The 26558-nt window shown below is 45.3% G+C and overlaps 1 protein-coding gene across 10 annotated transcripts in view; it reads right to left on the bottom strand.

The window, feature by feature from the left end:
• scn5lab (sodium channel, voltage gated, type V-like, alpha b) overlaps positions 1 to 26558 on the bottom strand; it is a 469981-nt gene that overhangs the window by 173148 nt on the left and 270275 nt on the right. For all 10 annotated transcript variants that reach the window (XM_087987589.1, XM_087987592.1, XM_087987588.1 and 7 more), the window contains one exon: positions 21254 to 21610. In XM_087987589.1, coding sequence (XP_087843715.1) covers positions 21254 to 21610 — 357 coding nt within the window. The remainder of the gene's footprint in view (positions 1 to 21253; positions 21611 to 26558) is intronic.

The following is a 26558-nucleotide window of genomic DNA, read 5'->3' as shown; positions in this document are numbered from 1 at the left end:
CCCAAGCCCCCTCTGGATGTTGCGGTTTGGTTTTTGCAACAGCATGATAATCTACAGGGAATTACAGGGAAGCTGCATGGCAAATCCAGGGAATAACATCTCATCCTGGGAATGCACGGAGTGAATCCGGGGAGCTCGCGGCAAGGTCTGCCAGATAAATCCCACGGATTACACAGGGAAATCCCGGGAGCGGGTGACGACTGCAGGAATTACTTGGAAATTCCAGGGATTACAGATGGCATTCCCATCCAGTGATTGCTTGGCACATCTGAGGACTCAGGATGAGCAGCTTGGACAATGTGGTAAGGACTGCAAGCGTGGAAGGACAAGCCAAAACCATACAATCACCTGGTGTGAACAACTCTGTTTTATCTGCCCACGAGGGTGGGCTCGTATGGAGAACTCTTTGCAGTAAACCGCTGCTGAAATAGATTCGAGACACAACTGGAAAACAGAAGTCAGAATGGTGCTTCAGGCGGCACAGTGGCCCAGCGGTTAGCTATGCTGCCTCACAGCGCCAGGGACCTGGGTTCAATTCCCACCTCGGGTGACTGTCTGTGTGGAGTTTGCGCGTTCTCCCCGTATCTGCGTGGGTTCTCTCCAGGTGCTCCGGTTTCTTCCCACGATCCAACGATGTGCAGGATTGGCCATGCTAAATTGCCCATAGTGTTCTGGGATGTGTAGGTTAGGTGGATTGACCATGCTAAATTGTCCCATCGTGTGAAAGCTAGGTGGATTAGTCATGGAAGGTGTGAGTCTGCGTGGGATGCACTTCAGAGGTTTGGTGTGGACTTGATGGGCTGAATGGCCTGTTTCCATACTGTAAGGATTCTATGATTCTTGAGGGGAAGAATTGAAGGTGGCTGGAGAGAGGATTTAGATGAATTTCCTTATGCAGACACATCGCAGCAAACTTCACAGGCTGAATGGTCCATTCCTATACTGGAACATTCTTTCTCCTGAGATAATGAAGCAGACCATATCCAAATGCAACCAAACTTAGGATGGAAAGTAGCAAGTGACATTCATGCCACACAAATTCCAGACAAAGACCATCTCTGATAAGAGACAATCAAACCCTGACATTCAATGGTATTATCATCACTGAATCTCCCACCATCAACATCCTTGGGGTTACCATTGACGGGAAGCTCAACTGGACTCGCCAGATAAATACAGGCACTCTAAGAGCAGGTCAAAGGCGAGGAATACTCGGTGAATAACTCACCTCCTGACTCCCCAAATCCTGCCCACCATCTACAAGGCACAAGTCAGGAGGGTGATGGAATACTCCCCTCTTGCCTGGATGGTGCAGCACAAACAACACTCAAGAAGCTTGACACCATCCAGCACAAAGCAGCCCACTTGATTGGCACCACATCCACTCCCTCCACCATGACACTCAGTAGCAGCAGTGTGTCCTATCTACAAGATGCACTGCAGAAATTCACCAAAGATCCTCAGGCAGCACCTTCCAAGTCCATGACCACTTCCATCTAGAAGGGCAAGGGCAGCAGATACATGGGAACACCACCCCCTGTATGTACATTGCTGTTCCTTCACTGTCAGAGTCATAATCCTGGAAATCCCTCCTAAGGGCATTGTGGGTCTACCAACAGTTCAAGAAGGCAGCTCACCACCCCTACCTTCTCAAGGGCAACTAGGGATGGGCAATAAATGTCGGCTCAGCTCCTACAAGTGAATTTTAAAACGTTTAACTTCTATTAATCTATCTTTCCAGCTCCAAATTCTCTTTCTCATATCTCAAAGGTTCTGTTCTCTCTTCCAATCTGACTCATTGTGGCGACAATAACCTTCAGCTTCCACTAACATCTGTCGGGTTACACACCCTGGTCACAAACAACATCCAGTCCTTCTGGGGAGAGAAGTCAGTCACTGCTTGGCGAATGTCTCTTGGGTCTGTATTATGGGAATAAATATCTTGTGTCTGTCATTTATTTGAATGTCTTAATGTACACCCTGATTGTGGAACTTCAGTCCATTTCCTCCCCTGAACTACATCTCGTTGCAGACTGCTCCCCAGCACTCGGTTTGATCATTTGTTTTCAAGTTTCTATTCCCAAACCATCTCTCTACTGGATAATGAATTCTCTTTGGATTACTCCCGCATATTTACTCTGACAAGTGGCTGGTCATTCTCAACTCCACGAAAAGCATGAAGCTTTTTACTTAGTCTACAGCTTGCCATTGGCTTGTGTTAATCTCTTCGAGGAGAAAGTGAGGACTGCAGATGCTGGAGATCAGAGCTGAAAATGTGTTGCTGGAAAAGCGCAGCAGGTCAGGCAGCATCCAGGGAACAGGAGAATCGACGTTTCATGCACAAGCCCTTCTTCAGGCTTGTGTTCACTGTCCTGCCTTTTAGAGTAATAAGGAATGGAGTCATAGGGATGTACAGCATGGAAATAGATCCTTCGGTCCAACCCGTCCATGCTGACCAGATATCCCAACCCAATCTAGTCCCATCTGCCAGCACCTGGCCTATATCACTCTAAATGGGTGGTACAGTGGCTCAGTGGTTAGCACTGCTGCCTCACAGCACCAGGGTCCCAGGTTCAATTCCCACCTCGGGCAACTGTCTGTGTGGAGTTTGCACATTCTCCCCATGTCTGTGTGGGTTTCTTCTGGGTATTCCGGTTTCCTCCCACAATCCAAAGATGTGGAGGTTAGGTGAATTGGCCATGCTAAACTGCCTGTAGTGTTGGGTGCATTAGTTAGAAAATGGGTCTGGGTCTGGGTGGTTACTCTTCAGAGAGTCGGTGTGGACTTGTTGGGCCGAATGGCCTGTTTCCACACTGTAGGGAATCTAACCTAATCAAACCCTTCCTATTCATATGCCTTTTAAATGTTGTAATTGTACCAGCCTCCACCACTTCCTCTGGCAGCTCATTCCATACACGTACCACCCTCTGTGTGAAAAAGTTGCCCCTTAGGTCTCTTCTCTTTCTTTCCCCTCTCACCCTAAACCTAGGCCCTCTAGTTCTGGAAAAAGTGAGGACTGCAGATGCTGGAGATCAGAGGTGAAAATGTGTTGCTGGAAAAGCGCAGCAGGTCAGGCAGCATCCAAGGAACAGGAGAATCGACGTTTCGGGCATGAGCCCTTCTTCAGAAATGAGGAAACTGTGTCCAGCAGGCTAAGATAAAAGGTAGGGAGGAGGGGCTTGGGGGAGGGGCATTGGAAATGCGATAGGTGGAAGGAGGTCAAGCTGAGGGTGATAGGTCAGACTGGGGTGGGGGCGGAGAGGTCAGGAAGAAGATTGCAGGTTAGGAAGGCGGTGCTGAGTTCGAGGGATTTGACTGAGACAAGGTGGGGGGAGGGGAAATGAGGAAACTGGAGAAATCTGAGTTCATCCCTTGTGGTTGGAGGGTTCCTAGGGGGAAGATGAGGTGCTCTTCCTCCAACCGTTGTGTTGCTATGGTCTGGCGATGGAGGAGTCCAAGGACCTGCATGTCCTTGGTGGGGTGGGAGGGGGAGTTGAATGTTGAGCCACGGGGTGGTTGGGTTGGTTGGTCCGGGTGTCCCAGAGGTGTTCTCTGAAACGTTCCGCAAGTAGGCGGCCTGGCTCCCCAATATACAGGAGGCCACATCGTGTGCAGCGGATGCAATAAATGATGTGTGTGGAGGTGCAGGTAAATTTGTGGCGGATATGGAATTGTCCCTTGGGGCCTTGGAGGGAAGTAAGGGGGGAGGTGTGGGCGCAAGTTTTGCATTTCTTGTGGTTGCAGGGGAAGGTGGCGGGAGTGGAGGTTGTGTTGGTGGGGGGTGTGGACCTGACGAGGCAGTCACAGAGGGAGTGGTCTTTTCGGAACGCTGATAGGGGAGGGGAGGGAAATATATCCCTGGTGGTGGGGTCCGTTTGGAGGTGGCGGAAATGACGACGGATGATACGCTGTACATGGAGGTTGGTGGGGTGGTAGGTGAGGACCAGTGGGGTTCTGTCCTGGTGGCGATTGGAGGGGCGGGGCTCAAGGGCGGAGGAGCGAGAAGTGGAGGAGATGCGGTGGAGGGCATCGTCGACTACGTCTGGGGGGAAATTGCGGTCTTTGAAGAAGGAGGCCATCTGGGTTGTATGTAGCTCCCAGGAGCACCAGTTCCAATACCGTAGCGCCCAGGAGGACCAGTTCCAATACCGTACAACCCCACCCCAGGGAAAAGACTTTGTCTATTTATCCTATCCATGTCCCTCATAATTTTATAAACCTCTATTAGGTCACCCCTCAGCCTCCGACGCTCCAGGGAAAACAGCCCCAGCCTATTCAACCTCTCCCTATGGCTCAAATCCTCCAACCCTGGCAACATCCTTGTAAATCATTTCTGAACCCTTTCAAGTTTCACAACATCTTTCCGATAGGAAGGAGACCAGAATTGCACGCAATATTCCAACAGTGGCCTAACCAATGTCCTGTAAAGCCGCAACATGACCTCCCAACTCCTGTACTCAATACTCTGACCAATAAAGGAAAACATACCAAATGCCTTCTTCGCTATCCTATCTACCAGCGACTCCACTTTCAAGGAGCTATGAACCTGCACTCCAAGGTCTCTTTGCTCAGCAACACTCCCTCGGACCTTACCATTAAGTGTATAAGTCCTCCTGATCTGAATTTCCAATTCCCCTCCTGCCATGTCCAAGTCACACTCTACGAACCAAAGCCCTTCATTTTGCAACAAATGTCCAACGCAGAAACAGGCCATCCAGATGACTTTGCCTAACTCTGTCAACATATCTTCTGCTGTTTTGCCCTCATATATTTATCCAGCTTTCTCTCAAATGTCTCCTCCTGTAGTCAGACCTCATACATGCAAACTGCCAGTCCACCCAGATTTCACTTGCCAAGGTTAAACTGGATTTAGATTAGAGTGGTGCTGGAAAAGCACAGCAGTTCAGGCAGCATCCGAGGAGCAGTAAAATCGACGTTTCGGGCAAAAGCCCTTCATCACACTGTATTCCTGATGAAGGGCTTTTGCCCGAAATGTTGATTTTACTGCTCCTCAGATGCTGCCTGAACTGCTGTGCTTTTCCAGCACTACTCTAATCTAGACTCTGGTTTCCATCATCTGCAGTCATTGTTTTTACCTAAGCTGGATTTAGCAAACCTCCAGAAAAAATCGGGGGCCACAGTGTTTATTTCAATCTCCCACGAATGTAATTGATTTTTTGCCATGATCTGAAAACTCCTCATAGCCCCCAGCTTTCCCTCTTCTGCTTCATATACAAAAACTATACAAAAAATATACAAAAACTAAAGGTTGGCATCAGTAGTTACTGATTTCCAACTTACCTCACCTTTCCTGTTACTCTTTTCAAACATATCAGTGGATACATTGTGAACTGGGCCCCTTCTCTAAGGATCTCAGTGAGAAAAGAAAGTGTTCTGATTGTTCCATCACACACACACAAGGGCCACATGCACACGAGTACACACACAGTCACACAGATATACCCCACACAGACACAAACATGGACTGACCACATACACACAGTCAAACAGCACGCACGCACACATACACACACACACAGATAGACCACACACACACACACACACACACACACACACACACACAGATAGACCACACACACCACACACACACACACATGCACATATAAATCTATGGGCTGAATATGCATTTGCAGAATTGTATTTGCAGATTTCTATTTTGTTCAAAAAGCACACAATCTGTAAGCAGTCAACCCATGTGACATTTTATAAATTCCTACTTTGGAAATAGAACCAGTTTGACTCAAGATTGGGATACAGACAGACTCTAACCTCATAGCTTTAACACATTGAGCTTTTTTTATAAAACCTTAAACCTTAAGTTATCTCGGGAATGTGAATCGAAACCTGCAACCCATTCTAAAAGATGAAAGACTTAATAGCAATCTAGGTTTGGTCAGTTGTATGACACAATGATCTTTTGCTATAAATTCTGTGTGCTGTGATCCTGTCTCACTAGCTACCTGATGAAGGAGCGCTCCCGAAAGCTTGTACTTCCAAATAAACCTGTTAGACTATAACCTGATGTTGTGTGGTTTTTAACTTAGTCCTGGTCAAGTGAAACACTTTAGCAGTGATTAAGCAGAATGACCTGTCTCTCTGTTGTATATTAATCATAACTCAAGAAACCTAGGAGGAAGTGAGGGCTGCTGTGAGGTGAAAGTGAGGTGTTTCCTGATGAAGGGCTTATGCCTGAAACGTTGATTCTTCTGCTCCCCAGATGCTGCCTGACCTGCTGTGCTTTTCCAGCACCACACTCTCATAACTCAAGAGACCCGTTGCCACACAATATGAGCCGTAAGAGACACCAACAGAGAAATCAAATCAAGGCCGCATCTTCCTATCTTGATGGTTTGACAGATCTCAGAACAGAAGGAGTGCAAAGATTGCTGATAATTCACCTAAAAAGCACTTTAATTGTTAATTTGTCTCACTGTTCTCTTCTCTGTGCAAATATCTGCCTCACTGGCCTAGACACACTGAACTTTAAAACTAATTAATCTTGGCTGCTTCGGAGAGAAGGTGTTTCATTAATTTGACTCCTTTGTTTTTTCTCTGTCTCACACATTCTGGCAGCGGTTGAATTCTCCCTCTCACTTTCTGCTTTTCACACACAATCCAAACAAAATTAGTGCAGGCTGATACAAGGGAAGCCTGAGTTCCAATACTAACCAATATATGATGCCCCATCATTGGGAACATACTTCCTGCAATCTAACCGGTTCAGTGCGGTTACAGTTCCACAGTGTTCTATGAGTTCCCCATCATTCTTCTACACTTCAGTGATTACAATTCTAACTGATTCAATGCCAGTCCTAACATCCCAATAATCAATTTGGTTAATCTTCACTGCACTCCCTCTATAGCAAGAACATCCTTCCTCAGAAAGGGGTGGCACGATGGCTCAGTGGGTAGCACTGCAGCCTCACAGCACCAAGGTTCCCAGGTTCAATCCCAGTCTCGGGCAACTGTCTGTGTGGAGTTTGTACATCCTCCCCGTGTCTGCGTGAGTTTCCTCCGGGGTGCTCTGGTTTCCTCCCACAGTCCAAAGATGTGCAGGTTAGGTGAATTGGCCATGCTAAATTGCCCATAGTGTTAGCTGCATTAGGCAGAGGGAAATGGATCTGGGTGGGTTACTCTTCAGAGGGTCGGTGTGGACTTGTTGGGGCTGAAGGGCTGGAGAGAATCTGCTCTAAATTAGGAGACCAAAACTGCACACAGTATTTCAGGTGTGGCCTCACAAATGTCTTCTATAATTGCACCAAGACTTCCTTGTTTCTGTACTCTAATACTCTCGCTATGAAGGCCAACATAGCTCGCCTTCTTAACCTCCTGCTGCAGCTACATTTTCACCTGAGGAATTCTTTTATTTAAATCATCATTTTATTTCAATTGAAACAATGTGCAAGGTTCAGCATGTCCATTAGGACCCTTACCAATGTTTACAGATGCACCACGGAAAGCATTTTAGCCGGATGTATCACGGCTTAGTACAGCAACTGCTCAGCCCAGGACCCTAAGAAACTACAGAGATTCACGAACACAGCCCAGTCCATCACCTCCCACCTACTGACTCCATCTACGCTTCCCACTGCCTCAGAAGGGCATCCAACACCATCAAAGACCCCTTCCATCCCAGTGAGAATCTCTTCCGACCTCTTCCATCAGGCAGAAGATACAAAAGCTTAAACACACGGACTAACAGGTTCAAGAACAGCTTCTTCCCTGCTGTTATCTGATTTCTGAATGGACCTCTCAAATTTCAAACCTAACGTTGATCTTGCTTTTTGTACACTTTCTTTGCAACCGTAACTTTGTAGTTCTCACTCTGTTTGATCTTTGTGTGGCATCATCTGCCTGTACTTCATGGTAAACAAAACTTCTCACTGTACTTAGGTACATGTGACAATAATAAACCAAATCAAATCAAATCAAGCTTACAGGATGAGAGAATGATACTAAATAATGATGTTCATTGAACAGACTGTGTAAACACAAAGGGCCGAATGGCCATCCTCTGTAGTGTAACAATTCTGTGATTCCATTGCAAGGGAAATGGAAAATAAAAGTGGAGATGTATTCCTCCAGTTGTACAATGCATTGGTGCGAGCACATCGGGAGTACAGTTGCCTTACTTATGGACACAACAGCATTAGATGCAGTTCAGTGAAGGTTCACTTAACTGATAACTGGGCTGAGCAGAGAGGTGTTAACAGAATTGAATTGAATTGAACTGAATTGAATTTACTGTCACGTGTACCGAGGCACAGTGAAAAGCTTTGTCTTGTGAGCAATACAGGCAGATCACAGAGTTAAGTAGCATAGATAAGTCAATAATACGTACACAGCAGCAAAAACAAAAACACAGGTACAGGCAAATGTTAAGAATTTGAGAGTCCATTCAGTATTCTAGCAACAGTAGGGTAGAAACTGTTTTGAAAACGGCTGGTGCATGTGTTCAGGTTTCTGTACCTTCTTCCCGCTGGCAGAGTTTGTAGAAAAACATTGCCAGGGTGGGATGGATCTTTGAGAATGCTGGCGGCCTTTCCTTGACAGTGGGCCTGGTAGATGGATTCTATAGATGGGAGGTTGGCCTTTGTGATTGTCCGGGCCGAGTTCACCACTCTCTGTAACCGTCTCTGATCTTGAATGGTACAGTTGCCACACCAGGTAGCGATACATCCAGACAGAATACTTTCGATGATGCCTCTATAAAGGTTGGCCAGGGTATAAGATAAGGGTATATCTTATTAGGAAAAATTGGATAGTTTGGATCTGTATCTGTTAGAGTTTAGAAGAATGAGAGGTGATCACATTGACGAATCTCATTGAAGCTCCCTTGTGGAAAAGAAAAAAAACCCAGGAAACACCAATTAAAAATCCATTTTTGGTGGCAATGAGGAGAATTCTTTTTTTCGCTCAGATGGTTATGAGTCTTTGAAATTCTCTTCGCCCTAGAGCGGGGGGGGGGATGGGTGGGGGTTGGGGGTAGACTTATTAAAGATTCTTAAGGCAATAATATACAGCTTCTTGATGAACAAGAAAGTGAAAGTCCATCAGGAGTGTGGGGGTGGGGCCACTATCGAACCACTATCTTGTTGAATGGCACAGCAGACTCTAAGGGATTCCTGCACCTAATTCATAGGAACTTATGTTCAAAGTAGATGCACGCTAAACTACTAGCAAACTTGATATGTCCCTTTAGTTGGACTAAATTGGAATGAATGGCTACTTAAGAGAGGCTTCACAAGAATTATTTTTCTTACACCTTTAACTGGCTGAAGTGTCACTCATTTATTGCAAGCCCTGGTTATCAGTGGAAAGTCCTTCAGCAAAATTCTGGGCCCATTTCTAATACAACATCTTTTCCTGGAGAAAAGAAATGATCCAAAGGAAAATTCAAGGCGAGCAATTTCTATCTGAGACTCACCCCTTCCTGGCTCTAACCATACCTTAATATCTTGGCTAGGAAACCTCTCTATGGTTTCACATTTCTGTGCTACATCTCTCCATCATAAACAGCCACTGTTTGTAATGGAGAGTGTGGTGCAAGGAAAGCACAGCAGGTCAGGCAGCATCTGAGGAGCAGGAGAATCAATGTTTCAGGCAAGAGCCTTACATCAGGGTGGGCCTACTGATGAAAGGCTCTTGCCCAAAATGTCGATTTTCCTGCTCCTCAGATGCTGCCTGACCTGCTGTGCTTTTCCAGCGCCACACTCTTGACTCTGATCTCCAGCATCTGCAGCCCTCAATTTCTCCTGCTATTTGTAATGGACACTGACTGAGACAAGCCTGTCTGTAGCTATTCAGTTGGGTGTCTCTCGGTTCCCCAGAAAAACTCCTTCACATCAACGAGCCCCATTTCTTTACTTCCCAGGCTTTATATCCTTTATTCCTTTCCTTTTAGAAGATCCCATAATGTTTCACAGAGAATGGATTATAGTGACGATTGTTCAGATAAAGGCAGCCAGTGTGCAAAGTGTCCCAAACATCAGCAAGAAAAATTACCATAAAGTCATGGGTGAATGTAGGACACAGAGGGAGATGCATTGGTCCATCAAATCTATGTTGACTGTCCATGAGGTATTACAGTCAGTCCAATTCTGCCCCTCTAACCCAGTTGGCCTGCAACTTTATTTCTGTCAAGTGCCCTCTTCAAAGTTATTGATCAGATGAGGAAGCAGAAGTAGGCCATTCTGCCCATCGAGTTTGCTCCACCATTCAATGAGATCATGGTTGATCTGATAATGCTCAACTCCACTTTCCCGCCTTTTCCACAAAACCCTGGATTCCCCTCCTGATGAAAAATTTACCTACCTCAGCCTTGAATATTCTTAATGTCTACACCTCAACAGTCCTCTGTGGTAAAGAATTCCACAGATTCTCTAACCCCGAGAGAGAAATAGTTCCGCCTCATCTCTGTCTTAAATGTGCGACCTCTTACTCGGTGGTTATACACTCCTGCCATAGACTCTCCCATGAAAGGAAACAACCTTTCAGCATCTACCCTGTTAATCCCTTTCAGAACCTTGTGTGTTTCAGTAAGGTCACCTCTCATTCTTATGTATTCCAATTAGTAGAGTAACAACCTACTCAACCTCTCCTCACAAAGCAGTCCGTCCGTACACAGGATCAGCCCAGTAACCTTCTGGGAGAGAGTGAGCACTGCAGATGCTGGAGATCAGAGTCGGAGAGTGTGGCGCTGGAAAAGCACAGCAGGTCAGGCAGCATCCGAGGAGCATGAGAGTCGACGTTTTGAGCGTAGACTATATCTTTTCTTAGATAAGGCATCCACAGTATTCCAGCTTTGTTCTGACCTGAGCCTTGTATAGTTTAGCAAGACTTCCACTCCCTTTGAAGTAAAGACTTTTCACTTGCCTTCCCTGCTGCCTGCGAAACTTTGGATGCTGGCATTTTGTGATCTATGGACAAGGGGTCCCAAATGCCTCTGTGCCTCAGCGTACTGCAGTCTTTCACCTCAAGATCAGATGATCGATTCTGAGTGACGGTCGGTTTCAATTAGCCTGAAGGAGGCAGTGTTGAGTGATAATGTCACTGGATTTGCAACCCACAGCCTAAGCTAATGTTCGAGAGAGTCTAGATTAGAGTGGTGCTGGAAAAGCACAGCAGGTCAGGCAGCATCCGAGGAGCAGGAACATTGACGTTTCGGGCAAAAGCCCTTCATCAGGATGTTCTAGAGACATGGGTTCAAATCTCACTCGTGACAGACTGTGAAATTTGAATTCAATAAAAATTTGGAATAAATGGTAGCTGTGATTCCCATCAGGTTAGTCATTACCCTTCAAGGAGGGAAACCTGGCCTAAGTGTGACTCCAGACCCACAGCAGTGTGTGGTTGACTCTCAACTGCCCTCTGGCTAATAAATATTGACCTAGCCAGTGTGGTCCCCAAATGTGAAAGCATTTTTGAAAAAAATAGTTGGGCTGGCCTCTTTAAATTTATGACATACATTCAAAATATTTAATAAGAATAAGGATAGAAAATATAATTTCAAAACATGAACTGAATGAAGCATTTCTGTATGCCCAGTCCAGTTTTCCCTCAGCTTCTGACCCTCACTTCAACTGAAGGTGACTTGATATGAGACACCAGGGGTGTCAATCTAGTACAGGAGAAATGATAGAGAGTTGTGAACACAGCCCAGTCCATCACACAACCTTCCATCCCTTGACTCAGTGTCTTGGGAACACAGACAACACCATCCCACCCTGGTTAGAATCTCTTCCAAACTCTTCCATTAGGCAGAAAATACAAAAGCTTAAACATACACCAACAGATTCAAGGACAGCTTCTTCCCCGCTGTTATCAGACTTCTGAGACCTCTCAAATTTTAAATTTAAATTTATTTGTTGATCTTGCTCTTTGTGCACCTTCTCTGCAGCTGTAACATTGCATCCCTCACTCTGCTCTATTACCGTAAAGCACTTTCTGCCTATACTGCATGTAAAACAAAGCTTTTCACTGTAGCTAGTTACATGTGACAATAATAAATCAAATTACATTTTCAAAAAATCAGTAAGTATTACAACTTCTACCATGAAATAAAATGTTGTTTTAGTAGAGATCTGATTCTGTATGTATCCTATCCTCTTCTGCCATTTCCATAGATTTCCTACCAGACTGAAGCAGACCATTCAGCCCATCAAGTCCAGACCAATCCTCCTAACAGCATCCCATCTACACACAGCCCCACACTCTATCCTTGCATGGCTAATCCACATAGCCTGTACATGCATGAACACAATGGGGCAATTTAGCATGGCCAACCCACCTAACCTGCATATCATTAGATTACAGGAGGAAACCAGAGTACCCCACACAGGGTGATGGAGGAAACTCACACATACATGCGGAGAACTTGCAAACCCCACACAGGCTGTCACCTGAGAGTGGAAACGAACCCAGGTCGCTGGCACTGTGAGGCAGGAGTGCTAACCACTGGGCCACGGTGAAGAGCTCACAAGCTTCACTCCTACATTAGGGGGGGGGGGGGGGGGTGTCAATATTCCTGAGCAGCTCATAAACCCAAGAAAAAGGGAATAAAGAAGCAGCATCAAATACTGAGTCACGATGTCCAAATGCGAGAAAACCAAAGGCTGGTTACATTGAGCTTACAGGCTGTTCGGTCCAACTGCTTTTTACGAACTGTTTATATTCCACCAGCTCTTCCGTCTTCCCAACTTGTTAACAAATCCTTGTATTCCTTGCTCCCACGTGTGCCTGTCTAACTTCCCCCGAATGCTATTCTGCTTGACCGATTTCACAAGTTCCCCACACTAGCCACTGTCTGAGTGAAGGGCTTTCCCCTGGATTTATTATGAGGCTTCCATGTGTTTATTGCTCCTGGTTGTTGGATTGGGCCCAGAAGGAGAAAAGAAAAGCTTCTCTGCTTTTTAAAGCATCATTCACAAGATATGGGCATCGCTGGCTGGGCCAGCATTAATTATCTATCCTTAATTACCAAGAGAGCAATTGAAACACAACCCCGTTGCCAAGGAACTGCAGTCACCAAGACCAGAAGATAGACTTCCTTCCCTAAAGGGCATTAGGGAACCAGCTGGGTTTTTATGACAATTGGATGTGGTTACGTGGCTTGTTAATTCCAGATTTTTAAAGTTAAATTGCACCATAGTGAGATTTGAACCCACGCTCCCACAGTATTAGCCTGGGTTCTGGATTATTAGCCGAGTGGCATTAACATGACAACACCATTTCCCTGCTTGGTGCTATGTTGTCAGTGCTTCAATGTCACTGAGTCCAAATCCTGGAACTCCTCCCCCAACAGTAATATAGGTGCACCTTCTTTATTCACTTGTCTCATTGGCTGGGCCAGTATTTATTGCCCATCCTGAGTTGCCTTTGAGAAGATGGTGGTAAACATAGAAGCGGGAGTAGGCCATTCAGCCCTTCGAGCCTGTTCCACCATTCAACAAGATCATGGCTCATCTGTAGCCCAGCTCCAAGTACCTGCCTTTGGCCCATATCCCTTAATACTTTTGCTGAACAAAGAATGACCTCTCTTAGATTTAAAATGAACAACTGATCTGTGGAAGACAGCTCCAAACAACTACCACCCTTTGTGTGTACAAGTGTTTCCTAAAGTCCTTTACCATTTATACAACTTATTCATGAATTTATTCCATAATCCAAGATGGTGCTGGAAAATGGTGACATTCTCCAAGTTTCACTCTACCTCGGTACAAATAAACAAATCTAACATCTCTCCTGAATGTTCTGGTCTTAGTTTTCAAGTTATGCCCCCTAGTTCTAGAATCCCCAACCAGTGGAAACAGTTCATCTTCCTTGTCTTTTCCAGATAGTATCTTTAAGACTCATAAAGCCACCAGGTTAAGCCCCCCTCTCATTTATCGCTGCACTCTGCAGGCACCCTGCCTCTATTTCTGATGAAGGGCTTTTGCCGATTTTCCTGCTCCTTGGATGCTGCCTGACCTGCTGTGCTTTTCCAGCACCACTCTAATCTGGACTCTGGTGTCCAGCATCTGCAGTCCTTGTTTTTACCTAAGCCACCATCAGTCAGTACAGTGCTTTAGGACTATGGCAACTTCATCTTATATATTCAATACATCCAGTTAACCACGCAGCGTCATGTGATTTATACATTGATGTTGGTTGAGCTACCATCTTGAACCACTGCAGTCAATGAGAGTCTAGGAAGACCCACAATACCATGAAAATCCCAGGTAAGACCTACACCCCAAGGATTATAGCAGTTTAAGAAGGCAGCTCACTACCAACTTCTCAAGAGCAATGAGGGGACGGGCAACAAGTGATTCCTGTCAGGTTTACATCCTAAGAAAAAATAAACAAAACCCAATGATAATTTTACCGACTAGGTCAGATGACCTCTCAACCTCTTCCTTTCTGAACAAAAAAAACTGTTCTGTGAAGTGATTGAAAGTGTTGTTGTTGTAATGTAAAGGGTATGGGGATAAGTGGGCAGCTGTCACTGAGCACTCACAGAGGAGTCAAAGGTCAATCATCTCCTTCTGTGCTGGCGATCTCTGCAATTCTGTGGTTCAACTCGGCAACCGAGTCCAGGGTCACTGAGGAGGGACTGGGTCAATGAAGGGTTATACTCTACACTGACAGTCCTGTGGAGAATGACAGATTTACGGTGGGGGGGGAGTGGGCTACGTGCTGTTAGATCAGAAGGTTTCCAGCCAGAAGTAGATCCTGGATAATTCACTGCCTGATTCACCATGTGAGCATCGGTTCTCAGCTTTAAACGGGTGTTGAGATGTCACTCAGGGAAGAGGACCTCTGTCATTCAGAGTGTTTGCAATGGATGGAAAAGTTTGTCAACTCCGTGTCTATTTTCCGCATCATTTCTCGTCCAGCGAGCGGTGAGGCTAAAGCTGCTATCCGTGCAGAAACGATTCAGCAAGCACAGTGTGCCAACGATGCGATTAGTCTCCAAAATTTAAGGATTGTTGTCCAAAATGTTTCACCAAAGCTGCTGCCCAATGCCAACATTACCAGATTGAACAGTTCATTATCGCCATATGTCGGTGGTCGGGACAGAATAAACTCGACAATGAATTTGATTGGATTTCTCTAATTTAATTTGACTTATTTGTTGTCATCCATGCCTTGTTACAAACAAAAACAATGAAAAGCACTGTACAGTGTCGCCACACTCCAGCACCAATTTAAAGACTAAATTGAAACACAGAATGTAAAGGCAGAGAAATAAAGTAAGAAAGAAAATGTATTCAACTTTACAGTCCTTCTTGTTAAGTGCCATGAAAAGTTAAACCACTACCAGCTCCCAAAAAGCAGATAAAGCCAAAAGTACTCAATAGACTAGACTTTTAAGAGAAAGTGAGGACTGCAGATGCTGGAGATCAGAGCTGAAAATGTGTTGCTGGAAAAGCGCAGCAGGTCAGGCAGCATCCAAGGAGCAGGAGAATCGACGTTTCAGGCATGAGCCCTGAAGAAGGGCTTATTCTCCTGCTCCTTGGATGCTGCCTGACCTGCTGCGCTTTTCCAGCAACACATTTTCAGACTACGATTATTCCTAATCTTCTGAGAGTTCTCAGTATCTTCTGTTTTTTATTTCAAATTCACAGCATCCGCAATGTCTGGCCTTTGTTCAAATCTTCCAGTGCCCTTTTTATGACGAGCTAAGTGTTATTTATTGGGAAACTACCTCCTTGCTAATGATAATTAACAATGACACCATTAACTGGGCCTGCATTACAACAGCAAATCCACTTCAAATGTACTCCATTGGCTGCGAAATGCTGTGGGTTTTGAAGTTGTGAAACCTCTTTAAGTGTGGAGTTTCATTCCTTCACAATTCCATTGTTCACAGATTGACAGAATTGTGACGACCCTCAGCCTATCATGTCTTTACTGCAAGACCATAAGACATAGGTGCAGAATTAAGCCATTTGGCCCATTGAGTCTGTTCCCCCATTCAATCATGATTAGATTCCCTACAGTATGGAAACAGGCCCTTCAGCCCAACAAGTCCACACTGACCCTCCAAAGATTAACCCACCCAGACCCATTTCCCTCTGACTAATGCACCTAACACTATGGGCAATTTAGCATGGCCAATTCACCTGACCTGCACATCTTTGGACTGTGGGAGGAAACCGGACAGACACGGGGAGAATGTGCAAACTCCACACAGAAAGTTGTTCAAGGCTGGAATCGAACCTGGGTCCCTGGCGTTGTGAGGCTGCAGTGCTAACCACTGAGCCACTGTGCCGCATGGCTGATATATTTCTCAACCTCATTCTCCTGCCTTCTCCCCATAACCCGTGATCCCCTCTCTAATCAAGAATCTATCTATCTCGGTCTTAAATGCATTCAATGACTTGGCCTCCACAGCCCTCTGCGGCAATGAGTTCCACAGATTCCCCACCTTCTGGCTGAAGAAGTTCCTCCTCATCACAGTTCTACAGTGTCTTCTTTTCGCGCTGAGGCTGTGCCCAGGTCCTAGTGTCTCCTACTAGTGGAAACATCTTCTCAATGTCCACATCCATTCAGGTTTCTGTAAGTTTCAAGCAGATCCCACATCCAGCAACCCCCCACCCCCACCCCCTGCCCTATCTTTCTAAACTCCATCGAGTACAGAGTTCTCAAACGCTCCTCATATGAAAAGCCCTTCTTTCCTGGGATCGTTCTTATCAACCTCCTTTGGGCCCCCTCCAACGTCAGCACATCCTTCCTTCCTTCTGCATGCTGTTCTCTTACCCTGATGTACTTCTGTAAGGTGTGATTTGGCTGGTTAGCACACAGTCCAATACCTTTCACTGTATCTCAGTACATGTGACAATAATAAGTCAAATCAAACCACATCAAATTCAGAGCCCAAAACTGCTCACTTTATTTTTGAGAAGATTTGAGGTTCAGGTTGTAGGTTTGCTCGCTGACCTGGCGGTTTTGTTTGCGGACATTTTGTCACCATGTTAGGTAACATCATCAGTGAACCTCTGGTCTGTAGGTGTCTTAGTCTGGGTGATATCATTTCCAGTGGGTGATATCATTTCTGGTTCTTTTTCTCAAAGGTTGGTAAGTGGGGTCCAAATCGATGCATTGATTGATAAAGGTCCAATTTGAATGCCAGTCTGGACCCCATTTATCTACCTCTTGACAAAAAGAACCAGAAATGATATCACCCACCTTAACAGACCAAGGCACATGAATAGAAAGCAGACAGAGCACCAGCGCTTCACCAGAAGCTCACTGATGATGTTACCTAGTATGGTGATGAAATGTCTGAAAACAAACCTACCAGCTCAGCGAGCAAATTTACACAATATTCCAAATACAGTCTGACTAGAACCTTACACAGGCTCAGCCGTACTCTTGTATTCTAGCCCTCCACCTGAATGATAACATTGCATTTGCCTTCCCAACTGCCAACTGAACCTGCATGTTAACCTTAAGAGAATCCTGAACTAGGACTCCCATATCCCTTTGTGCTTCAGATTTACAAAGCCTTCCCCCATTTAGAAAATAGTCTATGCCTCTAACCTTCCTACCAACGTGCATAGCCGCACACGCTCCCAAATTGTATTCCATCTGCCCACTTCTTTGCCCCCTCTCCAAGCCTATCCAACTTCTCCTGCAGCCTCCCCGCCTCCTCAATATTATCTGCCCCTCCACCTGTCTTTGTGTTCTCTGCAAACTTAGCAAGATTGCCCTCAGTTCAGATCACTTTGTCCAGATCATTAATGTATAATGTGAATAGTTGCGGTCCCAGCACTGACCTCTGTGGAACTGCACTAGTCACCAGCTGCCATCCTGAGAAAGACTCCTTTATTCCCACTCTCTGTCTTCTGCCAGTCAGCCAATCCTCTATCCATGCCAATACCTTACCCCGAACACCATGGGCTCTTGCCTTATTTCACTGACTCCTCTGCAGTACCTTTTCAAAGGCCTTCTGGCAATCCAAATAACCCATGGATAATATAGTGACAATCTTCTTCCTTTCCCCATATCCCTGCACATGCCTTCTATCCAAATGACCATCCACTCCCCTCTTGGATGCCTCAGTTGAACCTGCCTCCAGGCAGTGCATTCCAGACCTGAACGACTTGCTGAGTGGAAAAGGTTTCCTCACGTCACCCTCACTCCATTTGCACATCAGTTTAAATCTACATCCGCTTGTTCTTTTCACAAGCGGAAACAGCTTCTCCCTGTCCACACCGTCCAGCCAACTGCTGTTCGACTTTTTTAAAATGTAATGTTACAACTTAATGTTTTCATTTATAGTTTCTGTCTTTTATTTATTTAATGTCTCTCCTCATCCAACTTTGCTTTGCCTCTCTTTATTTCTCATTCTGTACCTGGTCTCACGTTGAATTGACCTGCTCATTCTCAGTCCTTGCCTCTTATCTCCACAATCCTTCAATCAGATTGTTTGAAGAGGTGAACGCTTGCTTGTCTCATGTATTCAGATCTCAGATACCCTGATTCCCCTCTGTTCAGCAATTCTCCAAACAAATATTTGAACAATTGCCAAGTTAATGAGATGAGAACTTTGGAAACAAGTGCAGGTATAGTCCATTTGGCCCTTGTTCTTGCTACATCATTACTTTAGATCTTTTTTTATTCACTTGTGGGATATGGGTGTCGCTGATTGAGCCAGAATTGATTTCCGATCCCTAGTTGCCCTTGAGAAGGTGGTGGTGAGCTGCCTCCTTGAACTGCTGCAGTCCACCTGCTGTAGGTAGACCCACAATGCCATTAGGGAGGGAAGTGGTCGTGGGTTTGGAAAACACTGTCTAAGGATCTTGAGTGAATTTCTGCAGCGCATCTTGGAAATGGGACACACCACTGCTACTGGTGGGAGTGAATGCTTATCAAAGCAACCTGCTTGATTGGCACCACATCCACAAATAGACATGACCACTTCCATTTAGAAGGACAAGGGCAGCAGATACATGGGAACACCATCACCTGCATGTTCCCCTCCAAGACACTCACCATCCTGAGTGGGAAATATATCATCGTTCCTTCACTGTCACAGGTCAAAATCCTTGAATACCCTCCCTAATGGCATTATGGGTCAACCCACAGGAGGTGGACTGCAGCAGTTCAAGAAGGCAGCTCACCCCCCAGCTTCCTAAGTGCACCAGGGTTCAGGCAATAAATACTGGCCCAGCCAAAGACAAGTGAAGTTTAAGAATCAAGGAATCAATTGATTTCCATCTTGAACGTTTTGTTACTGCGACTTTGCCGCTCCCTGTGTGAAGAGATTTCTCTTCGTCTCTGTCCTCAATGTCTACCTCAAGAGAGTTAGCATGGAAGTGCTGAATACTTACAGAATGGAAGGAGGACATTCAGCCCATCCTGTCCGCACTGGCTGGCTAAGCAACCGACTGCCTTTGCCCTCTGTTGTATCTCAGTACCTTTTCACCTGGATGCTGAAATCAAGCTGGAGGATGGACAAGTTTAACTAAAGGTACATACAACTAGACCTGTGCCAAACTACATTAAAAGAATGCTTTATATATTTAAATTGTCCACTGTTTTGGACTCTGAGTCATTTGGTAAAGAGTATATTCAATCTATCCAGTTTATCAAGCAGCACCATGTAAAAGCACATGAGTTATATCTTGAAATTGATATAGAGCAGTATGTTGAACTCCTAGGTCTCACGATCAATATTCAACCAGTTAGACTTGTCAGGAGCCTTGGTGAGACTGCACCTGTAATGCACAGTTCGGGTCCCTATTTTCGAGAAACAGTTTTAGTGGCATTGGATAGAGTGCAACAAACTGATAAATGGGAGATTGTAGCAATGGGAAAAGAGAAAGATCAACTCTGGACTGAGAGAGTGTGACAGGGTTTGTAAGGGTAGATGTGAAGAGGAGAGGTTTTCATTTGGACAGAGACCCAGACTAGTAGTCATCAATTCAGTCCCCTTTTCATCAAATAAGGAATCCTGCAGGCAATTCTTAACTCAGAGAGTGATTGGTACGGGGTATTGGCTACCACAGTGAGTCATTTAAACAGTTGCCACAGATGTGCTAAGCCACATAAGGAATGAGGGAGAAAGATTATTTTAAAATAAACCTGTGTGGTTGTGTTAAGATGCACCTCAGGAGCAGCTGGGATTTAAACTCAGGTCTTCTGGCTCAGAGGTAGGGACATTACCACTGTGCCTCAAGAGCTCAAACGCAGATAGGGCTAGATGGATGAACAGAGTCATAGAGCCATACAGGATAGAAACGGGCCCTTTGGCCTCCCATGATTATGTGATCAACAAGCATCATGTACTTGAATTTCTCTATAGCCTACACTGTCCTGCCATTGTAAGTGTCATAGAGTCATAGAGTCATAGAGATGTACAGCATGGAAACAGAACCTTTGGTTCAACCCGTCCATGCCAACCAGATATCCCAACACAATCTAGTCCCACCTGCCAGCACCCGGCCCATATCCCTCCAAATCCTTCCTATTCATATACCCATCCAAATGCCTCTTAAATTTTGCAATTGCACCAGCCTCCACCACATCCTCTGGCAGCTCATTCCATACACGTACCACCCTCTATGTGAAAAAGTTGCCCCGTAGGTGTCTTTTATATCTTTCCCCTCTCACCCTAAACCTATGCCCTTTAGTTCTGGACTCCCTGATCCCAGGGAAAAGACTCTGCCTATTTATCCTATCCATGTCCCTCATGATTTTGTAAACCTCTATAAGGTCACCCCTCAGCCTCTAACGCTCCAGGGAAAACAGCCCCAGCCTGTTCAGCCTCTCCCTGTAGCTCAAATCCTCCAACCCTGGCAACATCCTTGTAAATCTTTTCTGAACCCTTTCAAGTTTCACAACATCTTTCCGAGAGGAAGGAGACCAGAATTGCACACAATATTCCAACGTGTTGCTTCTTAAATGGCTGTGAGTGTATTCCACCATGCTCTTGGGCAGCATGTCCCATATTTCTACCAATCTCTGGGTGAAAACAGTTTCTTTCTCAGATCTCCTCGAAATTATTTGCTTCTTACCTTAAACATGTGCTCTCTGGACTTAGTCATACCTGCCCTGGGAAAGGAGGGGGCTCACATAGAACATAAACACCAATGGAGACCACTGGAGGTGCATGGGTGGCTTTGCGATTTTATGTTAAACGCAGGTGAAAACCTGTCCCTGAGGGTGCACACAGGCGACTGGCAAGCTGGAGCCCCAGTAGAGTACCGAGCGTAAAACCCAGAAACTTAACTTCAGAACTTACCACGAGGTTTCCAATGACCATCACCAGCATGAAGACCAGGATACACAGGGGCTGCCCAGCCACCTCCATACAATCCCACATGGTCTCGATCCACTCACCACACAGCACTCGGAACACGATGAGGAACGAGTGGAAGAAGTCAGACATGTGCCAACGTGGAAGCTTACACTTGGTGGAGATTTTACAGACACATTCGGTGTATTTTTTGCCAAAGAGCTGCATTCCAACCACGGCAAAGATGAAGACAATGATGGCCAGGACAAGGGTCAAGTTGCCCAATGCACCCATCGAATTACCGATGATCTTAATTAGCGTGTTGAGGGTAGGCCATGATTTTGCCAGCTTGAAGACTCGGAGCTGCGAAGTAAATTGGAACAAAATAAATATCTTGCATCAGACAAGGTAGAACCATAGAATAGAATCCCTACAGTGTGGAAACAGGCCATTCAGCCCAACAAGTCAGCACCAACCCTCCGAAGAGTAATCCACCCAGAGCCATTCCCTTACATTTACCCCTGACTAATCTAACCTACACATCGCTGAACACTATGAGGCAATTTAGCATGGCCAATTCACCCTAACCTGCACATCTTTGGACTGTGGGAGGAAACCCACACAGACACGGGGAGAATGTGTTAACTCCACACAGACAGTTGCCTGAGGCTGGAATCAAACCCAGGTCCCTGGCGCTGTGAGGCAGCAGTGCTAACCACTGAGCCACCGTGCCACCCTGATTATTACAACGATTATAATAGTAATTATCACAATGAATGGGGGAAGTAGAAGAATGGTTAATTAATGTTTTCCAATGAACTGAAGCTCACAATATGTCAACAAGTCAACTGATAGCCTGAAGTCTATTGTCTTCTAATCGGATTGTATGTTACACTGAGCTTGTATTCATTGGACTGGGCGGTTCAAAAGTGAAAAGAAGAACATCAGGAAAAGGGCTGGAGTGGCCATTTGGCCCTTCATGCCTGCTCCTGGCCGACCTCTTATGTTCACTCTATTGATCTTAGTTTCCAACAGAAACGTAGAATTTTACAGTCCAGAAGGAGTCCACATTACCCAGCGTATCTGTACTGGCTCCCGAAAGAGCTAAGCTCTCCAGCTCTATCTCCACAGCCCTCTAACTCCATCACTCACAAATATAGCTTCAGCTGTCTTTTGGAAACTCCTATGGAATCCGTCTCCACCAATCTCCCAGGCAACGCAACCCAAATCCGAGACAACTCTCTGAGTAAAAAGGCTTTTCCTTATCTCACTCCTAGCTCCCTCGTTCACAATCTTGAAATTGTGACTCTGAGTTACTGGCATACCTACTAATGGGAAGAGAATATCCTTCTTTACTCATCAAAAATGTTCATCGTTTTGAGCACCTCAACAAGGTCACTTCTTAACCTTCTCTACTCTAAGGAGAATACGCCCAATTTCTCGAATCTTTCCTTATGTCTGGAATCCCTCATACCTGGTATTATTCCAGTAAATCTCCTTTGCACTCCGTCCAGGACTTTAACATCCTTCCTTAAACAAGGTGCCCAGAACTAAACACAATATTCCAAATGTGCTCTGATCAATGAATTGTAGAGGTGTAGCGTCAGTTCCTTGATTTTATACTGTGTGCCTCTATTATAGACCCAAAGAGCCTATAAGCCTTCTTAACAACTGTTCTGAACTTGCCTAGACATCTTCAGAGAATCATGTACATGAACCTCAAGGTCCCTCTGCTCCTGTACTCCCCTCACAGATGTACCATTGAGACTGTATTCTCTCTCCATGTTTCAATTACCAAAGTGCATTACCTCACATGTGCTCAATGACTGAATGTTCACAGCTCGCTGCCATAGAGAATTCCAAAGAATTCCAAATCCTGTGACTCAAGACATTTTTCCAAATCCCAGTTTGAAATGATAAACCCTTATACTGAGTGATTCAAGATTCCCCACGCTGAGGGAGCCATTTCTCAGGCATGTACTCTATTAAGATCCTTAAAACATTTAGAAATTCAGCGCCTTTGAAAGACTCTTCATTGGAGAATACGCTGCCTCATATGCTAAAAACTAGCAAGGTCATTCAATGATCAATCTGTGCTGAGATTGCTCATCTTCCTGGGTGACAGCAAAGATACAGTCATAGAGTCATAGAGTTCTCCAGCATAGAGACAAGCCCTTAGGCCCGAACTGTCCATGCCAACCAAAATGGGCAAGAGTGAGGCCTGCAGATGCTGGAATCAGAGTCTAGATTAGAGTGGTGCTGGAAAAGCACAGCAGGTCAGGCAGCATCTGAGGAGCTGGAAACTCGACATTTCGGGCAAGAGCCGACCAAAATGCCCAACCGCGCTAACCCCATTTTCCCACTTGGCCCATATCCTACTAAAGCTTTCCTATTAGATTCCCTACAGTGTGGAAACAGGCCCTTCGGCCCAACCAGTTCACACCAACCCTCCGAAGAGTAACCCACCCACACCCATTTCCCTCTGACTAATGCACCTAACGCTATGGGTAATTTAGCATGGCCAATTCACCACCTGACCTGCACATCTTTGGACTGTGGGAGGAAACCGGAGCACCTGGAGGAAACCCATGCAGACACGGGGAGAATGTGCAAACTCCACACAGACAGTCGCCCGAGGCTGGAATCAAACCTAGGACCCTGGTGCTGTGAAGCAGCAGTGCTAACCACTGAGCCACCATGCCGCCCTATTCATGTATTTGTCCGAATGCCTTTAAAATGTTGTTAATGTATGCGCTTCAACCACTTCCACTGGCAGCTCATTCCATATGCGTACCACCCTCTGTGTAAAAAAGTTCCCCCTCAGGTTCTCCTTGATTATTTCCTCTTTAACCTTAAACTGTTACCCTCTCGTCCTTGGTTCCCCAACCCTGGGAAAAAGATTGAGTGTGTTCACCCTATCCATGCCTTTCATGATCTTATACACTTCTACGCTCTAAAGGAAAAAGTCCTAGCTTGTCCAACCTCTCCCTATAACTCAGACTTTGAGTCCTGACAATATCCTTATAAATTTCTTCTGCACTCTTTCCAATTTAATAATGTCCTTCCTATAGCAAGGTGACCAAAATTGAACACAATACTCCAAGTGTGGCCTCACCAGAGTGCTATACAACAGCAACATAACTTCCCAACTTCTATCGTCAAAAGCCTTCTTTACTGCCCTGTCTACCTGGGACTCCACTTTTGGAGAACCATGCACCTGAACTCCAAGGTCCCTCTGTTCCACTACACTCCTTAAGGCCCTACTATTCACCATGAAACTCCTACCTTTGTTTGATTTGATGATAATCTTAGCCTTAGCCCCCCTTGACCAAAATGCAAGGCCAGTATTTATTACCCGTCAGAGAGAAGTTACAAGTCAGATCAGAGCAGGATGTTGGGTTTCCTTCCTTAATGTATCTGATTTGTTATTACAATAATTGACAGTAGTTACACGGTCATCATAAGGTCCATTCTTTACTCCAGACCTTTACTGAATCCAAATTTCACCATCTGCCATGATGAGATTTGAACCTCCCGAACATTGACCTGGGATTCCAGATGACTAGTCCATTACCATGACATTACCAACCTCCCCATACGTAAGTGGTCATTCTGCCCGACCTGTCATGCTAGCCTTTATTGTTCACCCTAACCTCTCCTCTTCTAAAATCTTTCATTGTTACCCTCTGTTCCCTTCTCCCTCCTGTTTACACAGTCATACAGCAAGAATCGGTCCAACTAGCCCATGACGACCATAATCCCAAACTAAACTAGTCCCACCTGCCTGCGCTTGGCCCACATCCCTCCCAACATTTCTTATTCATATACTTACCTAAACGTCTTTCTTATTCATATACTTACCTAAACTACACCCACATCCACCACTTCCACTGCAAATTCATTCCACACATGAACAACTCTGTGTATAACAAAATTGCCCCTCAAGTCTTTCTTAAATCTTTCTCCTCTTGCCTTAAAAATATGCCCCCTCATCTTAAATTTCCCCACCCTAGGGAAAATAATCCACTATTCACCTTACCTATACTCCTCATTCTTTTAGAAACCTCTATAAGGTTTATAGAGGTCACCTCTCTACCTCATAGGCTTCAGTGAGAAAAGTCCCAGTCTATCCAGCCTCTCCTTGTAACTCAAACCCTCCATTCCAGGCAACATCCTGGTAAATCCCTGCTGAACCCTCTCTAGCTGAATATTATCCTTCCTATAACAGGATGACCAGAACTGGACACAGTACTCCAGAGCAGGCCTTGTACAGCCTCAATTTGAAGCCCCGATTCCTCTACTCCCAGGTCTGAGCAATGAAGGCAAGCTTCCCCTTCAGTGCTTCAACCACTCCCTAAGGGAGCGAGTTCCACATTCTCACCACTCTCTGGTCAATAATGTTCCTTCTGAACTCCCCACTGAGGGATTATCTCATATCAGTGGCCTTTGGTTATGCACTTGTGTTCAAGAGAAGACACTCTCTGTATTCACTCTATCGCAACCTTTCATAATTTTAAAGATCTCTATTAGATCACCTCTTAGTCTTTGCCTCTCAAGAGAAAAGAGCCTTGACACTGTCGACCCTCTTTGGATATCTATACTCAAACAAAGGGTCAGTTCGACTCGAAATGTCAGCTCTTTTCTCTCCTTACAGATGCTGCCAGACTTGCTGAGATTTTCCAGCATTTTCTCTTTTTTGGTTTCAGATTCCAGCATCCTCAGTAATTTGCTTTTATACTCAAACACTTCTGATGTCATCTGTCAAATCTAATCAGCTTTCTGTCCGGAGCCTCGGTTATAATATGGTGACCTAAAATGCAGACAGTATAACTCATACCAATTCCTTTCAACTATTGTTCATCTTCACATTCAAGGGGAAAAGAAAACTGGAAAGCTAAAAGACTCCTGAACTCTATTTTCTCCACAGATCATGGTAACTAGTATAATATTGCATCTAGCTGAAAATGTGTTGCTGGAAAAGCGCAGCAGGTCAAGCAGCATCCAAGAAGCAGGAGAATCGACGTTTCGGGCATGAGCCCTTCTTCAGGCTTATGCCCGAAACGCCGATTCTCCTGCTTCTTGGATGCTGCCTGACCTGCTGCGCTTTTCCAGCAACACATTTTCAGCTCTGATCTCCAGCATCTGCAGTCCTCACTTTCGCCTATAATATTGCATCTACACAAGTGTTGATCAGAACTGCAGATTACATGGTTCCAACATTACTCCACTGGGTTTACGAGTTGTAAAAGTAGCCATTTTGGTAGCACAGACTGTAAGCATTGCTGAAAGAAAACATTTTACTGAAGATTTC

Source organism: Chiloscyllium plagiosum, unplaced genomic scaffold, assembly GCF_037043375.1.
Source record: "Chiloscyllium plagiosum isolate Xiang-an unplaced genomic scaffold, Cpla_swu_hap1 HiC_scaffold_5, whole genome shotgun sequence".
NCBI classification, from domain to species: domain Eukaryota; kingdom Metazoa; phylum Chordata; class Chondrichthyes; order Orectolobiformes; family Hemiscylliidae; genus Chiloscyllium; species Chiloscyllium plagiosum.
Note: the sequence above shows the minus strand (reverse complement) of the source record. Positions and strands in the feature narration are given on the sequence as shown.